The following is a 13,854-nucleotide window of genomic DNA, read 5'->3' as shown; positions in this document are numbered from 1 at the left end:
CCAATGGTCTAGGGTAATATTTTAAAGGCTCTCCAGGAATTCTGTTTAAAATTAGTTAAGAATTTGTTTTTCTTGAAGAAAGCCCATTTTTTTTTGTAATCGCATTTCAGCTTCAATGTTTTTATTTTTTTTGAATAGGTAATATATACACATGGTTCAAAAAGTACAAAAGGGTATTCAGTGAACAGTAAGTGTCCCTTCAATCCTTATCACCCACCACCCAGTTCCCTTTTCTGGAGATAACCACTGTTACCTGTTCCTTTTGATTTGCAGAATACTGTATACCTGATGAGATATTTTTTAATGTTTTCCACTGGGACACCCTTCTCTTATTAAGATTGCTGGAACCAGTCAACACCAACAGTTTGCTTCTTTGTAGGCTGTCAGTCCAGCATATCACTTTCTACAGAAACCTTACAGTTTTGGTTGTTTTCTTTATTTCTATCATTATGCTTTTTATTCCATATTTATATTAATATTGTTTATAGCTAACATGGGTTTTATCAATAGTACTCTCTAGTAACCCTAATATAAATATTTGATTGCTTAAAAAGGTGAATTTTAAATTATAAACTTCATAAGGGAAGGGACTGTGTCTGAATTATTCATCAGCATATCCCAGTATCTGGCACTGGATTAATCAATGAGTAATATGTTTTAACTGAGTGGAAGGAAGAGAAAGTTATTATACTTTATTGGTTAGCTATTTGATTGAGTTTCAGCCTTAATATTTTCTAAACCATATTTTTATGAAAGTTCCATTATTATAATTTACCTTAGTGTCAAATCAAGAAATAAATCACATGAGAGACATTTATTGAGTATCTGCTATATGTCAGGTGTTGTATAAAGTGATGTAGAGAATATGAAGAAGTATAAAATATAGTTTTTGCCTTTAAGGAATTTATAATATAATGGAAGACATAACTTATTTATGAAAGCATAATACCAGTATAAGACAGAATGTAGAGGGATGGCACAGGGAGTCAGTATTGCAAGAGTTCAGAGGTGATGGAGATCACGGGGCTTTATTAATGTAACTAGAGGCCCGATGCACGAAATTCATGCAAGGGCCTTGCCCCCGGCCCCCACCCGCTGTGGCTGCAGCTGGGGGGCCTCTGCCGCCTCTGTTGCGGCCCCTGCCCACTGCAGCTTTGTCCGGAAGGAAGGATGTCCAGAAGGATGTCTGGTCTAATTAGCATATTACGCTTTTATTATTATAGATAGGACCCTGAAAGGTAGGTAGGATTTAGGTAGCCAGAAGGGATGTTGAAGAGAGTTCTAGGAAGAGGGAACATGAGAAATGGTGCAGAACTGGAGATATTTAATACACTTTCAGAGAACACTGACTCACTAGCCTGAATGGACAGCTCATAGTGGGAGCAGGGGAAAGGCCATGTTGTGGTGGTCTCTTCATGGTAGCCAAACGAGTTTGGACTTCATACTGTATAAATCTGGAGGTATGGGAGATTTTTGGGCAGGGTACTGATAAGATGAGAATGACGTTTTTAGTAGACTGGTAAATTGGGAGAATTATATAAAATGGAGTACAAGATACAGAACCATCAGGTGTAGATATAAGTACCTTTCCCTGTTTTTCACCCTAAGTATACCTAAAAACCCTGGACATTATATGTAAAATAAATAAAAGACTCTGAAAGGTGGAGACATGAAGGTAGACAGATTAGGGACCTTGGTACACAAGGAATGACACCATGGTGAGTATTGGGTTTTCTTTTTGCCTCGCATACTCCAGACAGCAACCTGGAAATGCCAGCAGGTGCAGACAGAACACCCCAAGAAGAAAAGGGCAAGCTAGCAAGATAGAAACGTTTAGAGAATAGCCCCTCTATCCTAACCAAGCACCACACAAGAAAACTGGATCCACCAACTGCAGCAAAGGCTTAGAGGAGAGCTGAGATTTCCACCCTCACCAGGTGTAAGGAGGTGCCCCAACCCTCCCACTGGGCTGGTGGCAGGGAAGCCCAGGAGGGGAGTAGGAATTTCATTCCTGCCAGATGTTAATGGGGGCACCCCCCCTTCATTATCAATGTAGATAATGTGGGAAGCCTGGATTTCGCTTTATCCAGGAGTAGGGAGAAGCGAGATACCGCTCCCTCCCTTTGCTGGGCTGGTGTTAGAGGAAGCTAGTGAAGGCCACCCCCTCAGTGTCAGTGGAGGCAACATAGGGAGCAGTAATGAAGTATCCCTTCCTCTCCCAGGCAGGGTCGTGTTAGCAGCTACTCGCACCTCCCACCCAGAATGAATCAGGATTCCCTCCTCTGAAAGTGTCATAGAGGCAGCGTGGAAAACCTGGGCTCCATTGGGTGGTACCCCATCTCCCTGCCAGAGTGGTGTCAGTAGACAAGAGACGTAACTTATTTAAAATGAAAGTAACGTCATCTGAAGGATAAGGTACTAGTAGAACTTCTTCAAATGTTGTGCATATTCCAAACCAATATATCTATGATAAATTCACAATGTCGTGGATGTTAGAAAGCTATTAATTTTTAATTTGGTAACTTTTGCTTGATGATATTTTGGTTAGGACCTGGGCTTCTCTGGAAGAGTAAATAAAGCTCCAAGCTATATTTTTATGTTTAGAAATCTTCAGAAGCACATTTCTCTTAAACATTGTGGAAAGAAGACCGCTTTTATGAACTTATATTCAAATTTTGTAGAGTTGGAGAATAAAAGGACTGAGTTCTAGGTGGGAAAATAATTTAAACACCTATTAAATTCATTTTCAGCTCATTTATGCCTAAGTTGACTAGTAAATGCAGTTTTTGAATTATTAATTTTACCTATACTAGCTTTCCAGAAATCTTATGAGCATCTATATATAAAAGTTTAGATTTCAGATGAGTAATAAGTTTTTGTAGTAAAATAGGAGAGTTCTGAATGGCAGGAATCCAATAAGGAAGAAATGTCAATTATGATAGAAAATGGAGCATCATCATTTTTAATCTTGCTCAGGGCTGTCACATTATTAGTTCGGGGGTTTGGCAAAGTTTTTCTGAAAAGGGAACCGAATAGTAAATATTTTAGGCTTCGTAAGTCACATATGTTTCTGTCACTTATTTTCCTTTGCGTGTGTGTGTGTGTGTTTTTTTTTTTTTTTTTACAACCTTTAAAAGTGTAATTAGAGAGCTGGCATGGCTCAATGGTTGAGCTTCAACCTATGAACCAGGAGATCACGGTTTGATTCCTGGTCAGGGTACATGCCTGGGTTGCAGGCTTGATCCCCAGTGTGGGGTGTGCGGGAGGCAGCTGATCAGTGATGTTTCTCTCTCATCATTGATGTTTCTATCTCTCTCTCCCTTCCTCTGAAATAAATAAAAATATTCAAAACAAATGGTAATTATACACTTGAAAGTAATATAATTTTATATGTCAATTATATCTAAATTAAAAAATGTAAAAACAATTCTTAGTTCACAGGCTTGCAAAAATAGGCTGAGGGTAGCTGGTTAAGGCTCTTGTTTAGTTCATAAAGTTGTAAAGTCAACTTTTTCATAGCACAGAATAGACATTTTATAGTGAGGCATCCGAATATACAAAGTATCTTTTTAAGTTCAGTTAATTTACTTTGTAGGTTTTTCTTAAAGTAAAGAAAAAAAGTCTGTCTTTTTTTTCCTCCTGTTATTTTTTTTTTATCCTTACCTGAGAATATATTTATTGATTTTAGAGAGAGGGGGAGAGACAGAGATAGAGACAGGCATCAGTGTGAGAGAGAAACATAGGTTGCTTCTCCTATGCAGCCCGATCTGGGACCGAACCTGCAACCTAGGTATGTGCCCTTACCAGGAATTGAACCCGCAATCTTTTTGGTGTATGGGATGACACTCCAACCAGCTGAGCCACCTGGCCAGGGCAAGTCAGTTCCCTTCTTTTTTTAAGTCAGTTCCATTCTTAATTAGCACTTTATATTTCTGATTTCTCTCTCTTTCTATCGAAAGAGTTTATATAAAATTTTTTTTACACAGTATTTATGTGTGCCTCAATTGATAGGCAAGTGTAAGAAGTGTCCGATTGTTATGTTTTTTTAAACTTTTGGAAATAGAGAAGTGATTCTGTCAGGGACACTTAATGTGCTTCAGCTTGTATTAGAACTGTTTTTAAGGCTGCAGAGTCTGTCTCACTTCTCATGCTATGATTGCATAGGCCATGCAGGACTTAGTGGTGCCTACGTGATTCTTCTTTACCGTGGCAAAGCTCCAGCCCCACGACTGATGCTCTTTAAAAGAGTTTGAAAAATATGTTAGTGTCACTTAGGTCATCTGTCATAGTTATCAGATCTTTGACTATATAAGAAAACCATATTGAACACTATCAAGGTGTTCAATAGGTGGTTTTATATTCTTTGTGGTTAATTTTTAAAGAAGTGATTTGAAGATTTTTGAGTAGTGGCTCTACTTTGAAATAAATGCTAAAGTATCCCAAAATGATTATATTGAAATAAATCACATATAGAGTTTTTGTATACAAGTGGTAGAAATGGCCAGAAAATAAAAGACTTTAAATAAATAAATTATATTAAATTATTTTAAAGCATTCAAATAGAAATATCTATTTATATAGAAACAATGAAAATGTTACCTATGTGTCATTGGACTGTGAGCTCCTTGAGGGGGCAAGGGTTTTTTCTGTTTTGTTCACTGCTGTATCCGTACTACTAGAACAATGTCTGACACATAGGGGTGTTCAGTAAATAGTTGTTGCATGAATGAATGCATTATTTTTATCTGTTACTATACAAAATTCTTTTTAAATTGTACTGTTAACATACATAATCCTAAAAACTATGTAAATCTGAAAACAATAACGTTTATATCTTTGAAAATTTTCCAAAAAGATTTTTGACTACAACTGGCCTTCTAATTAGTTTGCTTTGTTATGAGTTCCACACAAACACTTTCTTTCATTATGCCTTAACATGATCCCTGACATTTTTATGTTTTCTTTCTCTAGCCATTCTGTTTGAATGTGTGCATACAGTCTATTCTATTTATCCCAAGTCAGAATTACTTGAGAAGGCTGCCAAGTGCATTGGAAAATTTGTCCTGTCACCTAAAATAAATCTCAAATATTTAGGTAAGACGATTGGTTCTTTTGACAAAAATTACAAAGAGACCTTTTGAAATTTGCTGGATATTTGTTGCAAGTCACTTCATATAATGTGATTTTTGCTTTTAGGACTGAAGGCTCTTACCTATGTTATCCAACAGGATCCCACTCTGGCTCTTCAACACCAGATGACAATAATTGAATGCTTAGACCATCCTGATCCCATTATTAAAAGAGAGGTAAGCTGATGTTTTGAATTATGTATGTGAAAGTATTACAATTTTAAAACTTTTTATTGCCATTATGGAGAGAAATTAAAGTGGTGGGCAGTGTGTGTGTGTGTTTGTGTGTGTGTGTGTGTGGATGTGTGTATTTTAACTTTTGAGAGCATTTTATTCTTTCTGCTAAATTTAAGAAACTTTTCTAAAAACTTCTTGTGTCAGTATCCACAGGAATGGTTTTAACTTATGAGTTGGAGGAATTAGGTCCAATTACCTGTATAGATTCATTAATATCTTTTTGGTCCAAGATATTATATCAATAGAAGACCTGCATTTTATTCTCAGTTTTTTATTAGTACCATTTTAAGATATATTATATGATGGTTAATAATCTTTCATTGTTCTCTATAATATTTGTAAAATGGGATAATTCATTCCCTATTACATATGTAGGAATGTATGGAAACATTCCTAAAATGATTTTAACTTCTTGGAAGGAAAGGTGTGTTATTTGCTTAATCTCTTTCAACTTTTTCCTTTTATAAAATTGCTTGGATGTCTATATAAATATTTCTGTTAATTCTCATGTAGAGAAATCACTCTATACCTTCATTTAAAATGGTACATAGGACCTAGTTAAGAAGAGTGGATAGTTTTATTTCTGATTTTAAAAGTACTAAAGATAAAAAGGGCCACTAAACATGTAAGTTACTTAGAAGCAATGAGTTAAAAGTAGTTATTGAGAGAACATTGTATTGCATTAAACAATTGTAATTTTTAAAAAAGATTATGAATTTTAAAAGGTACTGTGTTTGAAACAAAACTATTCTTATTATTTATTATTTATCCTTACCTGAGGATATTTTTTTCATTGATCTTTAGAGAGAGAGAGTGGAAGGGAAGGAGGAGGAGAGAGAAAGAGAAAGAGAGAGAAACATCTATGTGAGAGAGACACATCAGTTGGTTGCCTCCCACACGCATCCTGACCCAGACCAGGGATCAAGTCGGTAACCGAGGTACGTGCCCTTGACTGGAATTGAACCCGAGACCCTTCAAGGGCTACGGCCATAATTAATTTTTTTAAAAATAGTTTTATTTTTCTTTATTTTTTAAAAATATATTTTATTGGTTTTTTACAGAGAGGAAGGGAGAGGGATAGAGAGTTAGAAACATCGATGAGAGAGAATCATCGATCAGCTGCCTCCTGCACACCCCCTACTGGGGATGCGCCCGCAACCAAGGTACATGCCCTTGACTGGAATCGAACCTGGGACCCTTCAGTCCACAGGCCGACTCTCTATCCACTGAGCCAAACCGGTTAGGGCAGTTTTATTTTTCTTAAGTTCTATTTATTTCTAACGGTTACCATTATTAAGTTCTGTGCATTTTTTGCACACCTATTAAATGGCCTGCTCAGGAGATCTACATACTAGTAAAAGTGAAAGAATCAACCATGTTATAAACATATGTTACTGTATTTATTGGTGTTATCATGCATAGTTTTATAATACTGTTTTTATTTCTCTTCCTTAAATAGACGCTGGAACTTCTTTACAGAATTACTAATGCACAGAATATAACAGTGATTGTCCAGAAAATGCTTGAATATTTACATCAGAGCAAAGAAGAGTATATTATCGTTAATTTGGTTGGCAAAATAGCTGAGCTGGCTGAAAAATATCCTTTGTTTGAACCATAATCATACAATGCCTTTAGTTACACAGTGGTTTAAAATGATTGGTATGGACATGTTTACTTGCAAGTTGAGTTCAGAGACCCAGCATAATTTCCATTCCTGATATTCAAGCCTCTCTTGTTAAAAATAGGAATTTGTGTAGACTTCTTAGGGGATGGCTTTTTTCCTGGCTCTTTTCATTCAGTTGGTCAGTATTATGAGCAAGAAGATACAGGAACCTCTGCCTGATTTCTCTATCAGTCCCTCCTTGTCTTTGACTTTACTTCCTGCTCAGTTTCTTTTCTGAGTAAAAGTTCTTGTTGTTTTTAGGGGTGTGTGGGTTGGGTGGAGGGATCAGGATGCTAACATTTATCCTTCACACTGCAGAGGTTGGCAAAAGTAGGTTTACATTGTATGGAAAATAATACAATCCTATATAATGAAGAGGTAAATTGACCATCACTCCAACACACAAGATGGCCGTCCCCATGTGGACACAAGATATCCGGCAGGGGAGGGCAGTTGTGGGCGATCAGGCCTGCAGGGGTGGGCAGTTGGGGGGGAACCAGGCCTGCAGGGGAGGGCATTTGGGGGCAACCAGGCTGGCAGGGGCAGGCAGTTAGCAGTGGCCAGGCCGGCAGGAGAGGGCAGTTAGGGGCAATCGGGCCAGCAGGGGAGCAGTTAGGCATCGATCAGGCTGGCAGGGGAGTGGTTAGGGGGTGATCAGGCTGGCAGGCAGAAGCGGTTAGGGGCAATCAGGCAGGCGGGCAGGTGAGCGGTTGGGAGCCAGCAGTCCTGGATTGTGAGAGGGATGTCCGACTGCCCGTTTAGGTGGGATCGGGCCTAAACGGGGCAGTCGGACATCCCTCGAGGGGTCCCAGATTGGAGAGGGTGCAGGCTGGGCTGAGGGACATTTCCCCAACCCGTGTACAAATTTTGTGCACTGGGACTCTAGTAATTAATAATAATACCAGAATAAACTCTGTTTTGCATACTTACAACTGTAAATCTACTTTTGCTCACCCCTGTATTGTTTATATTAGAAATTGTCACAGTAAAGTAGTTGGGAGCTCCATTCACATACTTTTCTTCACATTAGTTTTTTAAAAGTCAGAAGAACTTCTACTGGTCAAGACTCAATGCTTAAGACGACATAAATTTATTATATCATAGTTTCTGTGGGTCAGGAGTATAGGCATGGCTTAGCTGGATTCTCTGCTTAGGGCCTCTTAGGGTTGCATTCTCTTTAAGATGTCTGTTGTTAAAGCTAAGGAAGAATGAATGAATAATGTTAATTAAATTATTTTGGAAATTGCTTAAATCCTAGGCCGTGCTCTAGGTTTGGCCAGCAAACGATAAAATATTAGAACTGAAGAGGAGCAGATTAGATAGGAGGTTAAACAACTTGTTCAAGTAAACACATCACAACATTCAGTCTCTCTGAAGTGTATATTATTTTCCATTATTGTATTGTCCGTAATTCGCTGGAACATTTCTTTCAATTACTTGACATTTATTTATTGGATGCCTGTTATGTACAAGGCAGAGTGCTAGATAAAGCGACATGAACTGGTTTTTAAAGTTTATTAAATAAGATTTATTGAACACCTATTTTACATAAAACTGGAATATAGAACAGTTTATTGGCAGAGATTAAAGGTGAAAATGCCAAACTAGGATGAATTGGTTATTTTTAAAAGGTTGATGCAGAAAGGATAATTTTAATAAGTGGCATTTGGATGTGTACTTGTTCTTAACACTGTGGACACATATGCTCCTGATAATGCATGGTTTATTCAGACAATGAATGCTGTGTTTTCAGTAGGAGGAGATGTGATGCATCCTGATATTCCCAATAACTTCCTGAGACTGCTAGCGGAAGGTTAGTAAACTATTACATTCTATAAAGTAAAGACTTTTAAATTAAAAGTTTTTACTACAGAGTCCTTAGAGAGTTTAATGAAAATGATATATCAATTTCTTTGTAGGTTTTGATGATGAAACAGAAGATCAACAATTAAGGCTTTATGCAGTTCAATCTTATCTCACTTTACTAGATGTGGAAAATGTGTTCTATCCACAGAGATTTCTTCAAGTTATGAGTTGGGTGAGCAAAGTACATTCAATCATAAATGTTTATAAAATTATATTTTTATAAAAGCAAATGCTAACAATATACTTCCTTCAGAAATCATTCAGTTCTACTATTCGGCTAACTCCTTCAGCTGTCAATTCCCCCCTGCCCCCTAGTGGCCAGCTGCCATCTATCACTCAACTATTTACTTGTCTGCTCATTCTCTCTGCTATCTCACATGTCTAGTCTTTTAAATATGGGTATTTGTTTAGATTTCTCTGTCTACAACACATTTGTTGTGTTTCCTTTGTGAATCTATATTTGAATGTGTGATTATTCATGTAATGATGACATATTAGTTAACAATGGCTGTAAAACAATGTTACCACAGACTTAATGCTTAAAACAACATAAATCTCATAAACAACATAAAACATTATCTCATGGTTTCTGTGGGTTAGGAGTATAGGCATGGCTTAGCTTAGGGCCTCTTAGGGTTACAGTCAAGGTATTGGCTGGGGCTGCTGTCTCATCTGACACTTGACTGGTAAAGAGTCCACTTACAAGCTCAGAAATCAGCTTCTTCGGCTGTAAAATTGTAGGTTCCTAGAATGACCTTTAGTTTCCTGCCATGTGGGCTTCCCAACATGGGTGTTTGCTTCATCAAAGCCAGCAAGGGAAATCATCTCTTTGTAAGATGTAAGTCATAATCTTATGTAATTTAATCATATATAATCACATATATCCCATCATCTTTGTGTATTCCTTCTTATGCTTATGGGTAAGTGTTTATAGTGGAGATTTGGAGAAGTACAACTTTTGGGTCATAGGATATGCACATTTTTTTTTTTAATATATTTTATTGATTTTTTACAGAGAGGAAGAGAGGGCTAGAAAGTTAGAAACATCGATGAGAGAGAAACATCGATCAGCTGCCTCCTGCACGCCCCCTACTGGGGATGTGCCTGCAACCCAGGTACATGCCCTTGACCGGAATCGAACCTGGGACCCTTCAGTCCGCAGGCTGACGCTCTATCCACTGAGCCAAACCGGTCAGGGCGGGATATGCACATTTTAATATTTTATAGTTTTGCCAAAACTTAGCATGTTAACTTAAATTTTATCCAGACTTTTATTTAAGAATTTTAATTTTCTTATCTATGGGAAAGTTGAAAGACTAGTAATAACAAGTACCACTATACTTTTCTTCTAGATTCCCAGTTATTATTATTTTATTTTTAAAAATATGTTTTTATTGATTTCAGAGAGAAGAAGGGAGAGGGGGATAGAAACATCAGCAATGAGAGAGAATCATTGATCAGCTGCCTACTGCACGACCCCTACTGGGCGTTTGCCCTGGCAGGGAATTGAATTATGACCTCCTGGTTCATGGGTTGATGCTCATCCACTGAGCCACACCAGGCGGGCATCCCAGTTATTATTTTTAATCATCTTTGCTTTATTCTATCAACACCTATACCTATATCTAGGTCTACCTCTATCCAGTTTGTTTTATTGGACCATTTAAAATTGAGTTGTAGACATCATGACACTTGACCCATAAAAAATTGAACATGAATCTCGTAAGAATGACATTATTCTAGATAATGATAAAATCATTATTATACCTAAGAAATATTAATTTATTAATATCACCTAAGATACAGTTTATATTTACAGTCCAAAAAAAAAAAAAAGTCTTCTTAAGGCTGTTTTTCTGCTCTTCCCAATCCTACATCCAGTAAGGGTTTGCAAATTCTATTTATTTATATCCTTTTGGCCTTTTAAGCATTTTATAATGAGCCTCAGTTTCTTTTTGTTTTCATGACATTGATTTATTTTGGATGAATGCTATTGAGTTGTAGAATGTCCAACATTTCTGAATTTCTCTGGTTAATTCTGGTTCTGTAAACATTTTTAGCAAGACTTCTACATTGGCAATCATATGTACTTCGTACTGCATCATATCAGGTGGCATGTAATTTTAGTTCCTTCAATTATCGGTGATTGTAAGTTTGTTTGGTGAAGACATTGACCTTCAGATCTCTCCATTGTCAAGGAGTGCTTTCTCTTTAGTAATTTATAACTAATCTGTGAGGTGATTCTGTGAGGCTCTGTGAACATCTTTTCCTCAGCTCTCTTTCACCAGTGCTTTTAGCATTGATAATCCTTGCGCTAAATTGGTTATTATATTTGGTGGCCATTTGTTTTTTTCCTCCATGAACGTGACATGTCATTCCATTTATTTATTTATTTATTTATTTATTTATTTATTTATTTATTTATGTTCCATATATTTAGAGTGTTTTTATTTCTTTCTACAGCATATAAATCCTGTACATGTTTTGTTAGATTTATACTTAAGTAATTCATTTTCTTTAGAGCAGTAGAAAATGTATTTTTAATTTTGGTTTCTATATGTTTGTTGCCTGGCAGTCTAGAATTGTTTTTGTAGATTTCTTGAAACGTTGTTAAGAATTTTTCCATTTCTGTTCATGAGGGATATTGGCCTGTAGTTTTCATATTTTTCTTCTCTGGTTTGGTATCAAGGTAATGCTGGCTTCATAAAATGAGTTGAGGGTGTTCTTTTCTATTTTTTGGAAAGATTGTGTAGAAGAGAGTTGTTTAGTTTTTAAGTGTTTGAAAAATTTCCTGTTATCTTTTCTGTTACTGATTTCTAGTTTGAGTGTATTGTCAGAGAAAATATTGTGTGATTTCAGTTCCTTTTAAATTTGTTGAGGTTTGTTTTACGGCCTGTGATATTGCCTGGGTTGTGCTATGTTCTGTGGGTGCTTGAAAAGAATGGGCATTCTGCTGCTTCTGGGTGGTGTGTTCCATAAATGATGACTAAATTCTTTTGCAGATGATGTTGCGACAAGGGTGTTAAGATTAAACAGGTGGCCTCTGCTGACACTGTGAAGGGGATGGCCTTGTTATTGCTGAGCAATGGGGAAAGTGCTGACCCTCCACAGGCTTCCCCTGACCACACCCCAGCAGAGAGGGGAAGGGCACCTCTTTTTACCTGGGTGGAGGTGATGTAGGCTTCCTGTGGGGCCTTTACGGACACAGCCAAGGCGTGGGCCTCTGCAGCTTGGTGGGATGAAAGTCCTGACCCCCCACTCGGCCCTCTTTGTCACCATCCTTGTGGGGGAGTTGTGCCTCTTACAGCCTGGCAGGGGTTGAAGTCTTGGCCCTCCACTCTGCCTTTGCTGGTATGGGTAGGGCTGCAGTTTTTTTCTGTGTGGTGCTTAGCTGGAGTCCAAGCTTTTTGTCTTCCTGGCTATTTGGCTAGAGGGCAGGCTTTTCCTGAGACTTTTTTGTTTGAGCCCATTGGTGTTTCCAGGTTGTTAGTTCTCCAGTATCCAGTCTGGGGTGTATGAGGCAACAGATAACTCCCTGTATTGTTCCTTAGGTCCCAAGGTCCTTAGCGATTTGCCTTTTCTTCACCTTTCAGAGTCTTTTTACATGTGTTTTATTTGTAACATCAAGGGTTTTTAGGTGTATTTCATGGGAAGAATATGGGAAAAATGCTTCTACTCTATCTTCCTAGAAATATAAATTCACCAATTTTTGAACTGGGATTTATGTTACCTGCTCTTGTAGAGAGGTAACCACTTTTATTAAAGCACTCAAAAAATTACCTTACTACTTAAGGATTGAACTTAATGAGTCGTATTTCTTTTCTTTTAAAAAAAAAATATATTTTTTATTTCAGAGAGTAAGAGAGAGGTAGAAACATCAATGATGAGAGAGAACCATTGATTGACTTCCTCCTGCACTCCTCCTACTGGGGATTAAGCCTGTAACCCAGGCATATGCCCTTGACCGGAATGGCACCCAGGACCTTTCAGTCCACAGGCTGACGCTCTATCCACTGAGCCAAACTGGCCAGGGCAATGAGTCGTATTTCTTTTTCTTCCTCTTCTTGTTACTAAGCGATACATCTTCCCTTGACTGTCACCTCACCTCCCTCTTTTTTCTTGCTAGTGCCAATATTACACCAACGACATGAAAATACTTAATAAATACTATTTAGGAAAGGTCTCACACTTCATGAGTTGTCAGTTTATTAGTGATTTTTAGACCAGTAGGATTATATATCTCCTGGATAAGTTAGATGTAAGAAAAATGATATGTAACATAGATCAGTGTTCTTCAAAGTTCTGTGGGTCATCTTCATTAGAATCAGCTGATGCTTGTTCAAAATGTGCAGTGCAGATTATCACCACAGGCATTCTATAGTTTCTGTAGGTTGGAATTTTGCTCACATTAGTTTGAGAGAGAATTTGAGAGCTTTGGTTCAGTAGTGATCCTAATCAGGAATTGAAGAGTGTCTCTTCTGAAGAACTGCAATGAAGGGATTTGTACTCTTTGACAATCTCTTTTAATGTATCTGTGGTTAGAGCCTAGAAATCTATATATATTTTTTTTAATATATTTTATTGATTTTTTACAGAGAGGAAGAGAGAGGGATAGAAAGTTAGAAACATCGATGAGAGACATTGATCAGCTGCCTCCTGCACGCCCCCCACTGGGGATGTGCCCGCAACCCAGGTACATGCCCTTGACCGGAATCGAACCTGAGACCCTTCAGTCCACAGGCCGATGCTCTATCCACTGAGCCAAACCAGTTAGGGCGAAATCTATATTTTAATGAAACACTTCAGGTGACTCATGTATGCTAGCATGTGAGAACCACTCATTTAAATACTTTATTGGAAAGTAATAATAGAATGTGAAAATGCTTGTAAAAACCAACAACCAAACGTGGAAGTTCAGAAGAAGGCTAATTGGTAAAGGTGTTTGTTTTGTATTTT

The 13,854-nt window shown here is 37.6% G+C and overlaps 1 protein-coding gene across 1 annotated transcript in view; it reads left to right on the top strand.

Moving 5' to 3' along the window:
* The window catches only part of AP4E1 (adaptor related protein complex 4 subunit epsilon 1), a 78,214-nt gene that overhangs the window by 38,714 nt on the left and 25,646 nt on the right, over nucleotides 1–13,854 (top strand). The window contains exons 9-13 of the mRNA XM_080642556.1: nucleotides 4,972–5,094; nucleotides 5,197–5,306; nucleotides 6,826–6,965; nucleotides 8,733–8,845; nucleotides 8,952–9,070. Coding sequence (XP_080498682.1) covers nucleotides 4,972–5,094; nucleotides 5,197–5,306; nucleotides 6,826–6,965; nucleotides 8,733–8,845; nucleotides 8,952–9,070 — 605 coding nt within the window. The remainder of the gene's footprint in view (nucleotides 1–4,971; nucleotides 5,095–5,196; nucleotides 5,307–6,825; nucleotides 6,966–8,732; nucleotides 8,846–8,951; nucleotides 9,071–13,854) is intronic.

Source organism: Plecotus auritus, assembly GCF_963455305.1.
Source record: "Plecotus auritus genome assembly, chromosome: 1".
NCBI classification, from domain to species: Eukaryota; Metazoa; Chordata; class Mammalia; order Chiroptera; family Vespertilionidae; genus Plecotus; species Plecotus auritus.
Note: the sequence above shows the minus strand (reverse complement) of the source record. Positions and strands in the feature narration are given on the sequence as shown.